This window comes from Episyrphus balteatus, chromosome 4 (genome assembly GCF_945859705.1).
Source record: "Episyrphus balteatus chromosome 4, idEpiBalt1.1, whole genome shotgun sequence".
Classification (NCBI taxonomy): Eukaryota; Metazoa; Arthropoda; class Insecta; order Diptera; family Syrphidae; genus Episyrphus; species Episyrphus balteatus.
The window spans coordinates 22,681,332-22,695,498 of NC_079137.1; the positions used below are offsets into that span (position 1 = coordinate 22,681,332).

The 14,167-nt window shown below is 34.2% G+C and overlaps 1 protein-coding gene across 1 annotated transcript in view; it reads left to right on the forward strand.

The window, feature by feature from the left end:
• The window catches only part of LOC129919157 (1-phosphatidylinositol 4,5-bisphosphate phosphodiesterase), a 360,368-nt gene that overhangs the window by 91,669 nt on the left and 254,532 nt on the right, over window positions 1–14,167 (forward strand). The window contains exons 5-6 of the mRNA XM_056000005.1: window positions 62–208; window positions 9,113–9,192. Of these exons, the coding sequence (XP_055855980.1) occupies window positions 62–208; window positions 9,113–9,192 (227 nt within the window). The remainder of the gene's footprint in view (window positions 1–61; window positions 209–9,112; window positions 9,193–14,167) is intronic.

Consider the following 14,167-nt stretch of genomic DNA (forward strand, 5'->3'; position numbering starts at 1 on the left):
ATGTGTGTTAAATAACGACAGCAATCTACAATGAAATGTGGTATATTCCAATTTGTTTCAGGATCCTAAGCTGTTGGACAAAGTTATAAAAAAACACGGAAATGATTTGAACAAGCTAGATGAAAGATCATTGACAATTTGTTCGAACACAGATTATATTAATATCACGTATCATCATATAATTTGCCCAGACGCTGCATGTGCGAAGGTAAGTTTTTTTCGTATTTATAATTAATGTAAGCGAAGGATGCATTCCTTTTAAATTTCTTGTTCATAAGCATCAACCATCAACAATGCTACCAATTTTCAGCATTTTTCTGAAAATTGCCAAATGACATAATTACATACAGGGTGTCCCAAAAGTAATGGTTCCAACGAAATATGCCGATAGACCAACTTAAGGGCTCTCAGAATTTAGTAACTTGTTCATGTTCATCCCGAATCCTTATTATGATTCCTCAATGAAGTTATCTGATTTACATGTAGTAAATAGTACATGGTGTCCCAAAAGTAGTGGTTCAAACGAAATAGTCTGATAGACCAACTTAAGGGCTCTTCGAATTTGGTAACTTGTTCATGTTCATCCTAAATCCTTATGGTTTTCGATTGAATGCAGTTCTTGCAACAGTATTTTTCTCTCTCCGTCCATAGATATAGTCAAATACAAGTATTTTTTTTATTTCTATCTCCCCCCGTTTAGGAGGGAGGGGCTATTTTCTAAAAAAATAAAAAATTACTCACAATAAAAAAAATTAAAAACGACGGTTACAGTTATGAATAATACCTTTTTCAAAATCCAGAATTTTACACTTAATTCTAATTTTTAAATCAAGTTATTTCAATCAATAAATCAATCAATCAAAGGAGACTGGGAATTTTGGTCCATTGGTGTAACACATTGAGAAATACATCAAATGAAAGGTCTCGATGAGTGTACTATTTTTTTTTACGGCGACAAGTCTGTATCTCGTGCAGAGAAAGTGCAGTGATGCATTTTATTTTCAAAAATGTATGTACCTAATAAAATTCAGAAAAGTATACATTTTGACTAGACGCTCGATTAATTTGATTAAAAAACATTCTATTGGACTAATCCATTAACCGCTTTCATTTTCAAAAAAAAAATGCATTTATCGGTTTTTATGGATTTATTATAAATTGTTGGTAGGTATTATGAATTTAAACTACAAACCATACCGCATGGATTAATCTTTTCTCCATCTTTTTTTGTTCTAAAAACACGAACATGTACAATAATTCTTGAACATAAAATGCACCACTGCACCTTCCAAGGAGATAGAGTTTTGTGTCCATTCAAAGAAATAATGCGCTCATCAGTACCTTTCAATTGATGTATGTCTCAATGTGTTAATTCATTTTTGAGCATAAAATGCACCACGAGATAGTCTTTTGTCCGTACAAAGAAATAATACGCTCATTTAGATCTTTCATCTGATGTATGTCTCAATAGGCGCGTCCAACCAAGAAAAAATCTCTGAGGGCGCAATGTCATTTTGAAAGAGAGCAAAATAATTTTGTGGGACAAGTTTCTCACATGAATCTAATTTTTTTTTTCAAATCCAACACAAATTCACATATTTGCAACTTTTCTTCAAATATTAAATTGTGATAAAAAATTATTTCAAAATAACTTATTTCGTGAAGCAAACTCAAACTGATAACATTTTCTTCATATTTTCATTAAATTTTTCATGTTGACATTGGCGCCTGCCTGACGACTTTATAAACCCTCAGCGGAGCAACGAAGTTGCGTGCTCGGGACAGAGGATCTAAAAACGGAGTTAATCCTGAGAACCCGCGAAGCGGGCCAAGCAAGGTCCTTTTTCATTTAAAAAGCTGTTGACTGCATTCAATCGAAGTTCCTTCAGCAACCTTAAATTCATCAAAAAGTCTTGATACGTGATACCAAACATAAAGTAATATAATACATTATTTACCAAAACAATATTAAGTGCCGATACGACTTGCAACCGAATTTGCCGTCGTACTCGGTGTAAATGGACCCAGCACGTGCTTTATGAGGGGAACATAGTGACATTATTTTTTTTTTTCTTTACTTAAGGAGGTATCCATACCTCCCCGGACTCACCAAGGAATCAAACCTTATAATGGCATACCGGCTAAATCTCCGAAATTCTTCCAGCTCTTGGGGGACGATTTCTGCTCGCAGTTCCACAACAAGTGGCCAAGTGTGCCACACCCAAGGAAGGGTTTACATTATCGTTTTCATTTCTTTTGCAGTCGCTGTATATCGCCGTCCCGGGGTCTGCGCGCTCACCAGGGTTTCCAGGTTTCCCAGGTTTTCAAAATAAAAATCCCATTTTTTAACACCAAAACGTTTTTGTTTCCCCTTTTTCATACAAAAAATCCTCTATTTTTCCTGTAGAAAAAAATGCAAGTATTTAAAAACTTTGTTAAAAAAATATTAACTTTGTCTTTAATTTATCCAAAAAAAAACTTTGTAATGTAGATATAAATCTTATTTTGAGGAAAAATCTAAAAGGATGCATTCCTTTTAAATTTCTTGTTCATAAGCATCAACCATCAACAATGCTACCAATTTTCAGCATTTTTCTGAAAATTGCCAAATGACATAATTACATACAGGGTGTCCCAAAAGTAATGGTTCCAACGAAATATGCCGATAGACCAACTTAAGGGCTCTCAGAATTTAGTAACTTGTTCATGTTCATCCCGAATCCTTATTATGATTCCTTAATGAAGTTATCTGATTTACATGTAGTAAATAGTACATGGTGTCCCAAAAGTAGTGGTTCAAACGAAATAGTCTGATAGACCAACTTAAGGGCTCTTCGAATTTGGTAACTTGTTCATGTTCATCCTAAATCCTTATGGTTTTCGATTGAATGCAGTTCTTGCAACAGTATTTTTCTCTCTCCGTCCATAGATATAGTCAAATACAAGTATTTTTTTTATTTCTATCTCCCCCCGTTTAGGAGGGAGGGGCTATTTTCTAAAAAAATAAAAAATTACTCACAATAAAAAAAATTAAAAACGACGGTTACAGTTATGAATAATACCTTTTTCAAAATCCAGAATTTTACACTTAATTCTAATTTTTAAATCAAGTTATTTCAATCAATAAATCAATCAATCAAAGGAGACTGGGAATTTTGGTCCATTGGTGTAACACATTGAGAAATACATCAAATGAAAGGTCTCGATGAGTGTACTATTTTTTTTTACGGCGACAAGTCTGTATCTCGTGCAGAGAAAGTGCAGTGATGCATTTTATTTTCAAAAATGTATGTACCTAATAAAATTCAGAAAAGTATACATTTTGACTAGACGCTCGATTAATTTGATTAAAAAACATTCTATTGGACTAATCCATTAACCGCTTTCATTTTCAAAAAAAAAATGCATTTATCGGTTTTTATGGATTTATTATAAATTGTTGGTAGGTATTATGAATTTAAACTACAAACCATACCGCATGGATTAATCTTTTCTCCATCTTTTTTTGTTCTAAAAACACGAACATGTACAATAATTCTTGAACATAAAATGCACCACTGCACCTTCCAAGGAGATAGAGTTTTGTGTCCATTCAAAGAAATAATGCGCTCATCAGTACCTTTCAATTGATGTATGTCTCAATGTGTTAATTCATTTTTGAGCATAAAATGCACCACGAGATAGTCTTTTGTCCGTACAAAGAAATAATACGCTCATTTAGATCTTTCATCTGATGTATGTCTCAATAGGCGCGTCCAACCAAGAAAAAATCTCTGAGGGCGCAATGTCATTTTGAAAGAGAGCAAAATAATTTTGTGGGACAAGTTTCTCACATGAATCTAATTTTTTTTTTCAAATCCAACACAAATTCACATATTTGCAACTTTTCTTCAAATATTAAATTGTGATAAAAAATTATTTCAAAATAACTTATTTCGTGAAGCAAACTCAAACTGATAACATTTTCTTCATATTTTCATTAAATTTTTCATGTTGACATTGGCGCCTGCCTGACGACTTTATAAACCCTCAGCGGAGCAACGAAGTTGCGTGCTCGGGACAGAGGATCTAAAAACGGAGTTAATCCTGAGAACCCGCGAAGCGGGCCAAGCAAGGTCCTTTTTCATTTAAAAAGCTGTTGACTGCATTCAATCGAAGTTCCTTCAGCAACCTTAAATTCATCAAAAAGTCTTGATACGTGATACCAAACATAAAGTAATATAATACATTATTTACCAAAACAATATTAAGTGCCGATACGACTTGCAACCGAATTTGCCGTCGTACTCGGTGTAAATGGGCCCAGCACGTGCTTTATGAGGGGAACATAGTGACATTATTTTTTTTTTCTTTACTTAAGGAGGTATCCATACCTCCCCGGACTCACCAAGGAATCAAACCTTATAATGGCATACCGGCTAAATCTCCGAAATTCTTCCAGCTCTTGGGGGACGATTTCTGCTCGCAGTTCCACAACAAGTGGCCAAGTGTGCCACACCCAAGGAAGGGTTTACATTATCGTTTTCATTTCTTTTGCAGTCGCTGTATATCGCCGTCCCGGGGTCTGCGCGCTCACCAGGGTTTCCAGGTTTCCCAGGTTTTCAAAATAAAAATCCCATTTTTTAACACCAAAACGTTTTTGTTTCCCCTTTTTCATACAAAAAATCCTCTATTTTTCCTGTAGAAAAAAATGCAAGTATTTAAAAACTTTGTTAAAAAAATATTAACTTTGTCTTTAATTTATCCAAAAAAAAACTTTGTAATGTAGATATAAATCTTATTTTGAGGAAAAATCTAAAAGACCAGTTCTAATTGAATAAAAAATAGACATTATTTTCGATATTTAACGTATTTGTGTAAATCATAGAGAATTTATGGTTATGCAGATTAAGGCAGGCTTCTTCAACCACGATGTGTCGTAACAATGTATTAGTCTTTTTTTGGGGCTGCCGCCGCCGCGCAGCCGCACAGTGGTGCCATTCTTCGTTTTTGGCGTCAAAATTCATTTGCACGGGCATTCCTGGACAAAAAGTCATGAAATTTGGTACACTGAATGATAATAGTATGGAGAATACAAAAAAGCTGCCAACTTTTTTTTATTCAAAATGGCGGCTCCAAAATGGCGGAAAGAATGAGCTTTAAAATAGAATTTTCATTTTCAAAACAGTATAAAAGCTAGAAATTGGGCTAAATTCATGTCAAAAAGGTGTTAGATTTAAGATTTAGGATTCATAGATTCATATTCTTTACAAAAAATCAAAAAAATTGAAAACAAAGTCCAAAAAATGCCAATTTAGTAAAACACACTTTAAGACCTCTAAATACGCTATTTCATGTATTTTTTTTCGCTTATCACAATTTTGAGATCTCTTTTATTTATGTTTCATAAGAAAATTGAAAATATTTCGGTTATATGGTTGCCAACTATGTTTTTAAGTAAATATAAGAAAACATGATATAATGAAAAGTTACAATGTTCAATAAAACTGAGAATTTATTTTTTCTGTAAACCAAAATATATTTTTCTATAGATTTTAACGTTCTAAATTCAAATCCGAAGTCGAAAAATATCTATGATGTCACGTTTTGGAGATATTAGCAGATCAAAATTAATTTTTATCTACGAAATTTGACGTCATAGATTTTTTTCGACTTCGGATTTGAATTTAGAACGTTAAAATCTATTAGAAAAGTATATTTTGGTTTACGGAAAAAATAAATTCTCAGTTTTATTGAACATTGTAACTTTTCATTATATCATGTTTTCTTATATTTACTTAAAAACATAGTTGGCAACCATATAACCAGAATATTTTCAATTTTCTTATGAAACATAAATAGAAGAGATCTCAAAATTGAGATAAGTGCAAAAAAAATACATGAAATAGCGTATTTAGAGGTCTTAAATTGTGTTTTATTAAATTGGCATTTTTTGGACTTTGTTTTCAAATTTTTTGACTTTTTTGTAAAGAATATGAACCTATGAATCCTAAATCTTAAATCTAACACCTTTTAGACATGAATTTAGCCCAATTTCTGGATTATATACTGTTTTGAAAATGAAAATTCTATTTTAAAGTTCATTCTTTCCGCCATTTTGGAGCCGCCATTTTGAATAAAAAAAAATGGCAGCGTTTTTGTATTCTCCATACTATTATCATTCAGTGTACCAAATTTCATGACTTTTCGTCCAGAAATAGCCGTGCAAATGAATTTTGACGCCAAAAACGAAGAATGGCACCACTGTGAGCCGGCTCAAATTTGTTTGAAAATAAAATCTAATGAATGAAATGTTAAGTATTTTGAGGAGTGAATAAAAAATTAAAGCACCCTAGTCTTTAATAAAGCTGAGGAATTTAATAGGTTAGGTTAGGATTAGGTCATCTGAGCTCGTAGTTTACGCGTAACGATCTTGTAGGCTAGTCCCCAGGGGTCGCTATTGACATCACGGCGGAGATCCTCCCATCTCTCTTTCTTGCTCAAATTGATGGCCCTCTTAAGCTCGGATCTCTTGATTCTGAACTCCGCTATGGCATCCTCCATAGGTTCAGCGTGTCTTCTCCTCCCTTTGGTGACTATGCGTCGAAGTTGTAAACATCTCAGGCGTAACGCAGCTTTCTTCTCTGTCCACCAGTACACTGGATCTCTGTTTCTGTTGTGGCATTGAGGAGTCGAAGGCGAGCCGAATTAGTTGCATCGTGGCTTCAGCCTTGGTTTCAGCAGGTCCTTCTACTTGCAGCACAGCTTCTGCCCCTTCCTCGATAACTCCCTTTAAAACATCAGCGTTAAGCCTATTTAAGTTCTACCTTGGAGCCCGTGGTTGGTGACTTAGGTTTAGGACTCGTTGGTTATCTTACGATATACTGGTGGTCGCTACCTGTATAGTCCTCGATTACTCTCCAGTTCTTAATTTTTGCGAATGCGGCGCAGTCGCAAAGGTAACATCTGGAATAGTGCCTCTGTGTTCTGGTCTCCTGAAGGTGGGGGTGTTTCCTACGTTAGCTACGTATAGTCCACGTCTCGTGGCCATCTCGAGTATTTGCCTTCCTCGAGAGTCTGTGGTTGGCACTCCCCACTCTTGACCTCTGGCGTTGAAATCTCCTGCGACTAGAACATCTCCACCAGTCTCATTCAAGAAATCCTCTAAATCCAGATTTTTTCGAAATTCTTCGATCCTGTCGTTTGGGCTAAAATATATGCTTACTATTGTAAGTTTTCCTGTTTTGACCTAGACAAAGCCTCCTTCTGCCCCTTTTCTATCAATTTGGAATTTTGTTGTGTCTGTGATCCCAATGGCAGCAGTGTTAAGCAGATTTAAAAACTAATTTTGTCCGTCCTTATCGCGGAATTGTTCGCTTACGATAACAATGTCAGCTCGAAGTTCCGAGATAAGTTTTGTCAGAAGGATGTCTGCCGTTAGACTTCTGTGGACATTCGCCTGGAGGATTAAAGACAGGACGACTGTTTGTGTCCATATCCGAAACATTTGAAGCAGCGTAGAACTTCGGTTATGTGTGTGTGTGTGTCCAGCCAATTTTAATTGTGCTGGCCTTCAGCATTTCTTGGGCGGCTTGAGCATTTACCCTGATAATAGCCATCTTCAAAGATCTGTTGTTTTTACAAGTGATCCCTATTTTAAGCTCTGTTATGAGGTCGATGAATTTTTGCGGATTGCTTCCTGGACCTCTTCTACCGTGGTTAGTTCGTCAAGGTCCTTAATCTCGAGTGAAATCTTTGCTTTGGTAGTTGGGTTACCTTAATTCTTTTCGTTTTATCAGGTAAAGTTCCCTTGGCAGCGTCTGTGACCTTTCCTCTGAGAGTTGCTTGGGCGTAGGTCTCTTCACCGGGGATGACTTCCTCGGTCAGTGTGTTTACTTGTCTGTCCTCCGTCTCCGCGGCTTTTGAAGTCTTTCTCGTTTTCTTTTCGGAATCCTTTTGGAGTGGATTCAACGGTGGTCTTTTGTTGGTTCCCGGTTCTGAAGGGTTTTTAGGAACTTCTGACCGGATTCCACCCTCTGCTGTGGGGCTTCTTGGCAAACTTGGCAAAAGCAGCAAACATCGGTCTTGTTTTTATCTCTTTTTGACCGTTTTATTTTGTCAAGAGACTCCTCCAATGACGCTATGCCGTCTTTAATATCTATCCTGATATTTTTTTGTCTCAGGTACACCATCTTCATTTTCTTAAGGGTATTAAGGCATTTCTGCATATCCGTAAGAAAAACGTCGTTTGGATTTCCCTCGTCCGTTTGTTTGGAGGCAGAAGCATTAATTTTTCTCGTTGGCCGAGCAGCAGTGTTGGCTTCCTCTTCTGGTTTTTCCCCTTCAGCTCGAGAAATCGGGAAAATCCCACGCTTGCTGACTTCGGCCCTTCAGGTGGTTTAGGACCTATAGGAGTACCCGTAGGAGCCAAGCTTTCCACTCCAATCGAATCAGTTCTCATTGTTTTTGTGCGGTCGCTGTATATCGACTTCTCGGGGCCCGCGTACTCACCCCCGACAGACGCCGGTACTGGGGATCCGACTCCCTGCACCGTAAAATTGTTCTCTCTATCTTCTCCTTAAATATTTGGTTTCTTGTTCTGTGTTCCTTCACATAGTAGTTTTTGTTGGTCCGAGTGTGGTATTTTATTTCCCACATACCCTGCATTTCAAGATAATGCCAAGCGTTTTTCTATCCGACACCTGTGGACGCGTCCTAAAGGGGAAACACTACAAAACCCCCGAGGAAATAATAACATTAATAATAATAATTTTTATTTTGTAGGGCCACGAGAAGGCTAACAACAAACTCAGAGATAAAAAGAAATATTTGATGATGGAGTTAAAAAAGATGCGTAAAATATTTTTTCCCTTTTAAATAAGGAAAAGGTATATTTAGAGCATAATAAAGCCTTACATAATATAGCCTTAGATTCGAGGTGCTAAAAGTTGATGATTATTCGGTCCAGCGAGGTATTCGTCGGAGCGGAAATTTTTCCGATTTCTTACCTGTTGGAAGCACACATCGAAGCAAAATTCGGATGAAGTCGGAGAATTTTCCGCTTTGACTGGTACCTCGCTAGGGCCGATTATCTTGAATTTATATTTTAAATTCTTTCTCATTGCAATTTTAGATATGGCTTCGTGGCCTGAGAAAAATCACTCATAATTCGAAAGCGAATAACATATGTCCTATGATGGTTCTAAAAAAACAGTAAGTTTTGGTTAAACAAGGCTGCAAAATATATGTTTGGGATTCTGCATGCAACGTTACTTTCTTTTAAGAACACACTATTAATAACTATAAATGTAAACTGGATTTGTTTGTTTATTGTTCGCTTATTCACACATTTTAATAAAAAACTAACACACTTTGTGAATTTTTTTTTTGCATGTGCAATTTTAACCTTTTTGAATTTCTTTTTAATTTCAATGTTTTCAAAATTGTAGCGTTGGCAGGATGGATTACGCCATATCACTCATAATAACAAAGCAACAAATGTATGCCCAACTACTAATTTAATGAAACAGTGAGTACCTGCAAACTGATTTAAATAGTTTTTAAATAAAAGAAATATCCGGAAGGTAAGTGGTAAATAAAAAAAAAAATATATAGTTAATCATTTCCTTAATCTAATATTTAAATAAATCATATTTAGGTTAGTAGAAAATGGAAATTTGATTCTGTTGCAATGCTTAATTATGAATTACCAAGCAAGAAGTAAAAAATAATTGTAATCATTTAATGAATATTATAATGTTTATCTACCAATAACAAACGTCGTAAATATCATCCATTATTTGAGTTTTAACTCAAAAGAGCAAACAAAAAAAAAAAAAAAATATCAGGTATACTTACGGTGACCATATTTTTAAATTTCAAATAATGAACTAAAATAAAAAGTTAACCGAGTTTCTTAGTATTATTACTTGCTCTATAGCATTGGTTTCGTGTCAAAAAAAATTGAGGTTTTAAATAAACTTAACATTACATGATGGAGAAGTCCAAAAAAGGGGTTTTCATCATGACATTCGTCGGTCTATGCGTCGCACACTGGGGATTTTGAGGAAAAAGTCCAAAATTCAAAGTTCTTCGGAGAACATTTTCTATAGGAATTCTAGAATAAAATCTGAATCAAAAAGATTTACTAAAAGAATTAAAAAAAAGGGACAAATTGTTGAAAGTATAAAATATGAAGTGAAAATACCCTGATAAAGTTGTGTGTTTGCTCTACTTATACACTTTTATTTTTCCGTAAATCGAAGAAATAATTAATGTAAGGATGAGCAAATTAAAAGACATTTTCTTATTTTTCAATTGACATTCTAGATTTAATATTAAGTATTATAATATACAAATCCGCAGTCTATTTAAAATTATAGAAGTTTTGGTCACACATTAGTAAAAAATAAAAAAATCACTTATGTTGTTTTAACAATCATCGATTCAGTTATAAGCAGAGATCAGAAATAAATCTCAACCTTTTGAAAGGTTCCTTAATAACTCTTATTTGTCGCCATTTTCAATAAAGGTCATAAAATAACCTTTATTTTTAAAAAAGAAAAATTTCGGTCAAAGTCTGAGAGAAACCTTTTTTTGTATTTTTTTATGTTTCGGTCAACCAGTGAGATTAAAAAAAAAAAATTTCATCTGCAAATGTATCAATTCCTAGAGACAGGGGAGTGGTGCCATATGAAAGCTTATATTCTCAGCTACCCGATAGTGGTATAATCGGGTTTTTGGATTTTTTTTTCAAAATTACGAGAAAATCGCGTTTGAAAGTTGGGGTAAATTTTTTTTTTCGAAAAATCCCCGAATCTTTGATCGCTCCTGGAAGCTAAACCGCTTGAGAGCAATTTTTGGGAGTGGTGCCAAATGATAGCTTGTGTCATGGTCCTACGCTTTGCACATTGTCAGATTTTTAAAAAATCATTTTCCGTGTTAAACCGCCACATCATGCCTGTTTTTTCAGAATCGGGCCTAACTTTTTTTTTTACCTTTAAGTTCTCCCGATTTGAGAACGCGTGCACCTACAGGGACGGGAGTGGTACCCAAATGTAGGTTAGAGTCCCCGCTACCTTTTGGCATGAAAAATTTTTTTTCATTTTTTTTTTTTCAAAATTCCGAGATATATCCGTTTGAAGTAGGGCGGGCGAAAACGCTTCTGGAAGCTAAACGCTTTGACCTAGATATTAGAACATCGGTCTCCTGAAATATTCGAAATTGCATTGGTTGTGCTTGTCGTCCCAGCGACTCACATCGCAGTGGAAAACACATTTTCGTCTTTAGATTTTACTTTAAACGAAAAGAGATATAATCTTGGGTCTAAAGAACTTTGAGAGTCTATTTAGTTCATACATTATTTAATACATAAGCTTAGAAAAAACATCCTTTTCATATTTATTTTTGGAATATAAAGACATTCTTGACATATTCGACATTAACCTTTTAAATTGACCATTTTTGATTTAACCGAAAACGGTTAAAGGTTGACCTTTTTCATTTATTTTTTTGTAAAAATGTCAACCGATAACCTTTATTTTTGATTTTTTAAAATAAATCTCAACCTTTAACCTTTATTTTTTATTTTTAAAAATAAATCTCAAACCTTAACCGAAACGTATTTCAAGCAATATGGTAATGGTAACTCTCAGAGAGAAACCAATTGAAAATAAAGGTTGACTGTTATTTCTGATCTCTGGTTATAAGTGATACCTTTTTCAAAAGCTGGAGTCATACGCTTAATTATAATCTTTAAATTATGTTCTTTTAATTAATGGTTTTAGAAATAATCGATATCAAAATTTATGAAAATAAAGGTTGAAAAAACACATACATATAATACTTTTTTTTTTTGTCAAGACCGTGCATTTTAATACAAAATTGACTGTTAAAGAAAACTGCCTTGATCAATTTCTCATCAAACAAAGAAAACCACATGTCTGTATGTGTTCTAGTTTTTGACAAAATTGAAAAGAAGAAAAAGTACCTTTTTATCAGATTTTTATTTTTTTGGCTTCAATCTTGATAGTCAAAGAGTGGAATGGAGGTATTACCAAAATGTGAGGAAGCAGTTTTATAGACTTATGCGTTTTAATAAGGAATTCAAAAGTCTCGCAGCCTTAAATTGCGTCTTTATATTGACTTAAGGGGGCTACAAAACGTGAGTTTTCCAATTCATTTAAGTAGGCTTAAGCAGTAGATAAATGTTCCCAAAGGAATGCAGTTAATGATGCAGGTTCTTTGTTTTTTTTTTTTGATTTTGTGGAGGCCCCTATTTTGTGGGGGCCCAGGGCTGTTGGCCCGTTTGCCTCCCCCCTCTTAATCCGGCCCTGGACAAAAAATGTGTTTGTTTTGGTTCAGCGGGGTACTTTATGCGAAAAATTAGAAAAAGTATTCATTTCCAACCACTGTTTTTCCTGTTTGTCGTACAAAGTTTTTAAAATTTTGAATAAAAAAAATCAGAGAATGTGCAAATACGGGACAGTCAAGGGACAAATTACAAAATACGGTACACTTATACGTCCCGGGTCTCTTAAATAAAGACCCGGGACAAGCTGTAGAAATACGGGACAGTCCCGGGTAAACCGGGACGGTTGGTCACCTTAAGTAAAGTCATCATTTATTTAATTCACTCTTCTTTAATTAAAGCCTTTTAATGGAAACATTTAAAACTCTGTTAAAAATATCCAAGGGAATTTTTATTTTTTAATCAAACTGTCAACGTTTTTTCAAATTGAATTTGAAGATTTGAATTATAAACAATATATGAAAAAACATAAAAACTATGGCCAGTAATTGTTTTGTAGCAAGATGAAATCCCACACACGAGAGTAACGATATACAAGTGGTAAACATAGACTGAAATGTGTTGAGATAATTATATACAATCTCAACTCAACCCCAATTGGTTTTACTATACTCTGTCGAACAAAAATTGTCAGTACAGGTAAGATAGGACGTTTGCATCTCACTCTGCATCATGTTTAACCCATAAGTCTTTCACAACAAAAAGCTCTCACAGCGATACCGCACTTTGCATAAAAATGTTTCAAGTTCAAAAAAGTACCAGCGATACCCCTTTGTTGGTAGAATTTCACAATAACAAATTTTTAAAAAGAAATAAAAAGAAATTATCTTCTTCCACACCTCCAAGATGTAATAAAGTAACTTTTTGTAAATTACTTAAACCCAAATATAATTAGGCTATTGATTATGTCGAAAAAAACAGGGTAATAAGGAACTAAGACGTTCACGGGTTTTTATTGCAGGAATCGTTCAATGGGTTATAAAAGAAGATAAAACCGCGGAGTGCTATTAAATGAGAAGGTGGAAACTGAAGATAGGGGTGCAAAAGCCCCCTTTTTGGTTTTTTCAATATACCTACCTCGTAAACCAAGCAAAATTTTGATATATTGCACATAAAACTTTTTGTAGAGAATTAAATTTCCTATTTTAATAATGTTTTTTTTTAAATTAAAAAAAAAAAATTTCCATACCAAAATAGTCGAAACAATCATAAAAAAATCAAAAAAATCGATTTTTTGAGTTTTTTTTGCTTATTTAGTTGTACATTTGTTTGGGTTGAGATCGACATAAACATTGCTCCAAAGAAAAAAAGAAGATTAAATTTCCTTCAAAATGCTGTGCTCACTAAATTTTTTAATTGAATATTAACCGAAGTATGGCCATTTTAATCTATCTTATTTTTCGCATTTTTAGTTTTACTCAAGTAACACAGAAACATTTGAGGGGAAAGTAAAATAACTTAATCACTAAGAACTGATAATGAGATTTTGTAGAGGGGTTAAATACAATCATTGTTTACTATGGGAGGGGGGGTCAATGTCCCCCCGTTTTGGCGGGAGGGGAAATTTTCAAAAAAAAATAATTAAAATAAAAAAAAATATATTAAAAAACAACGGCAACACTTACAGTTTTGATTGATACTTTTTTCAAAAGCTAGAACTATAAACTTAATATTAATTTTAAAATGAAGTTATTTTAATCAATTGTTTTTGAAATACCCGATTTCAAAGTCAAAACTTGTGAAAAAAAAGTTTAAAAAGCACATTGAGTGCAATTTTTGACAAAGACTGTGGACTTCAATACGAAATTGATCGACAAAGTAAACTTCCTTAATTGATTTCTTATCAAATCATGAAAATCATAATGTTCCTATGCCTTC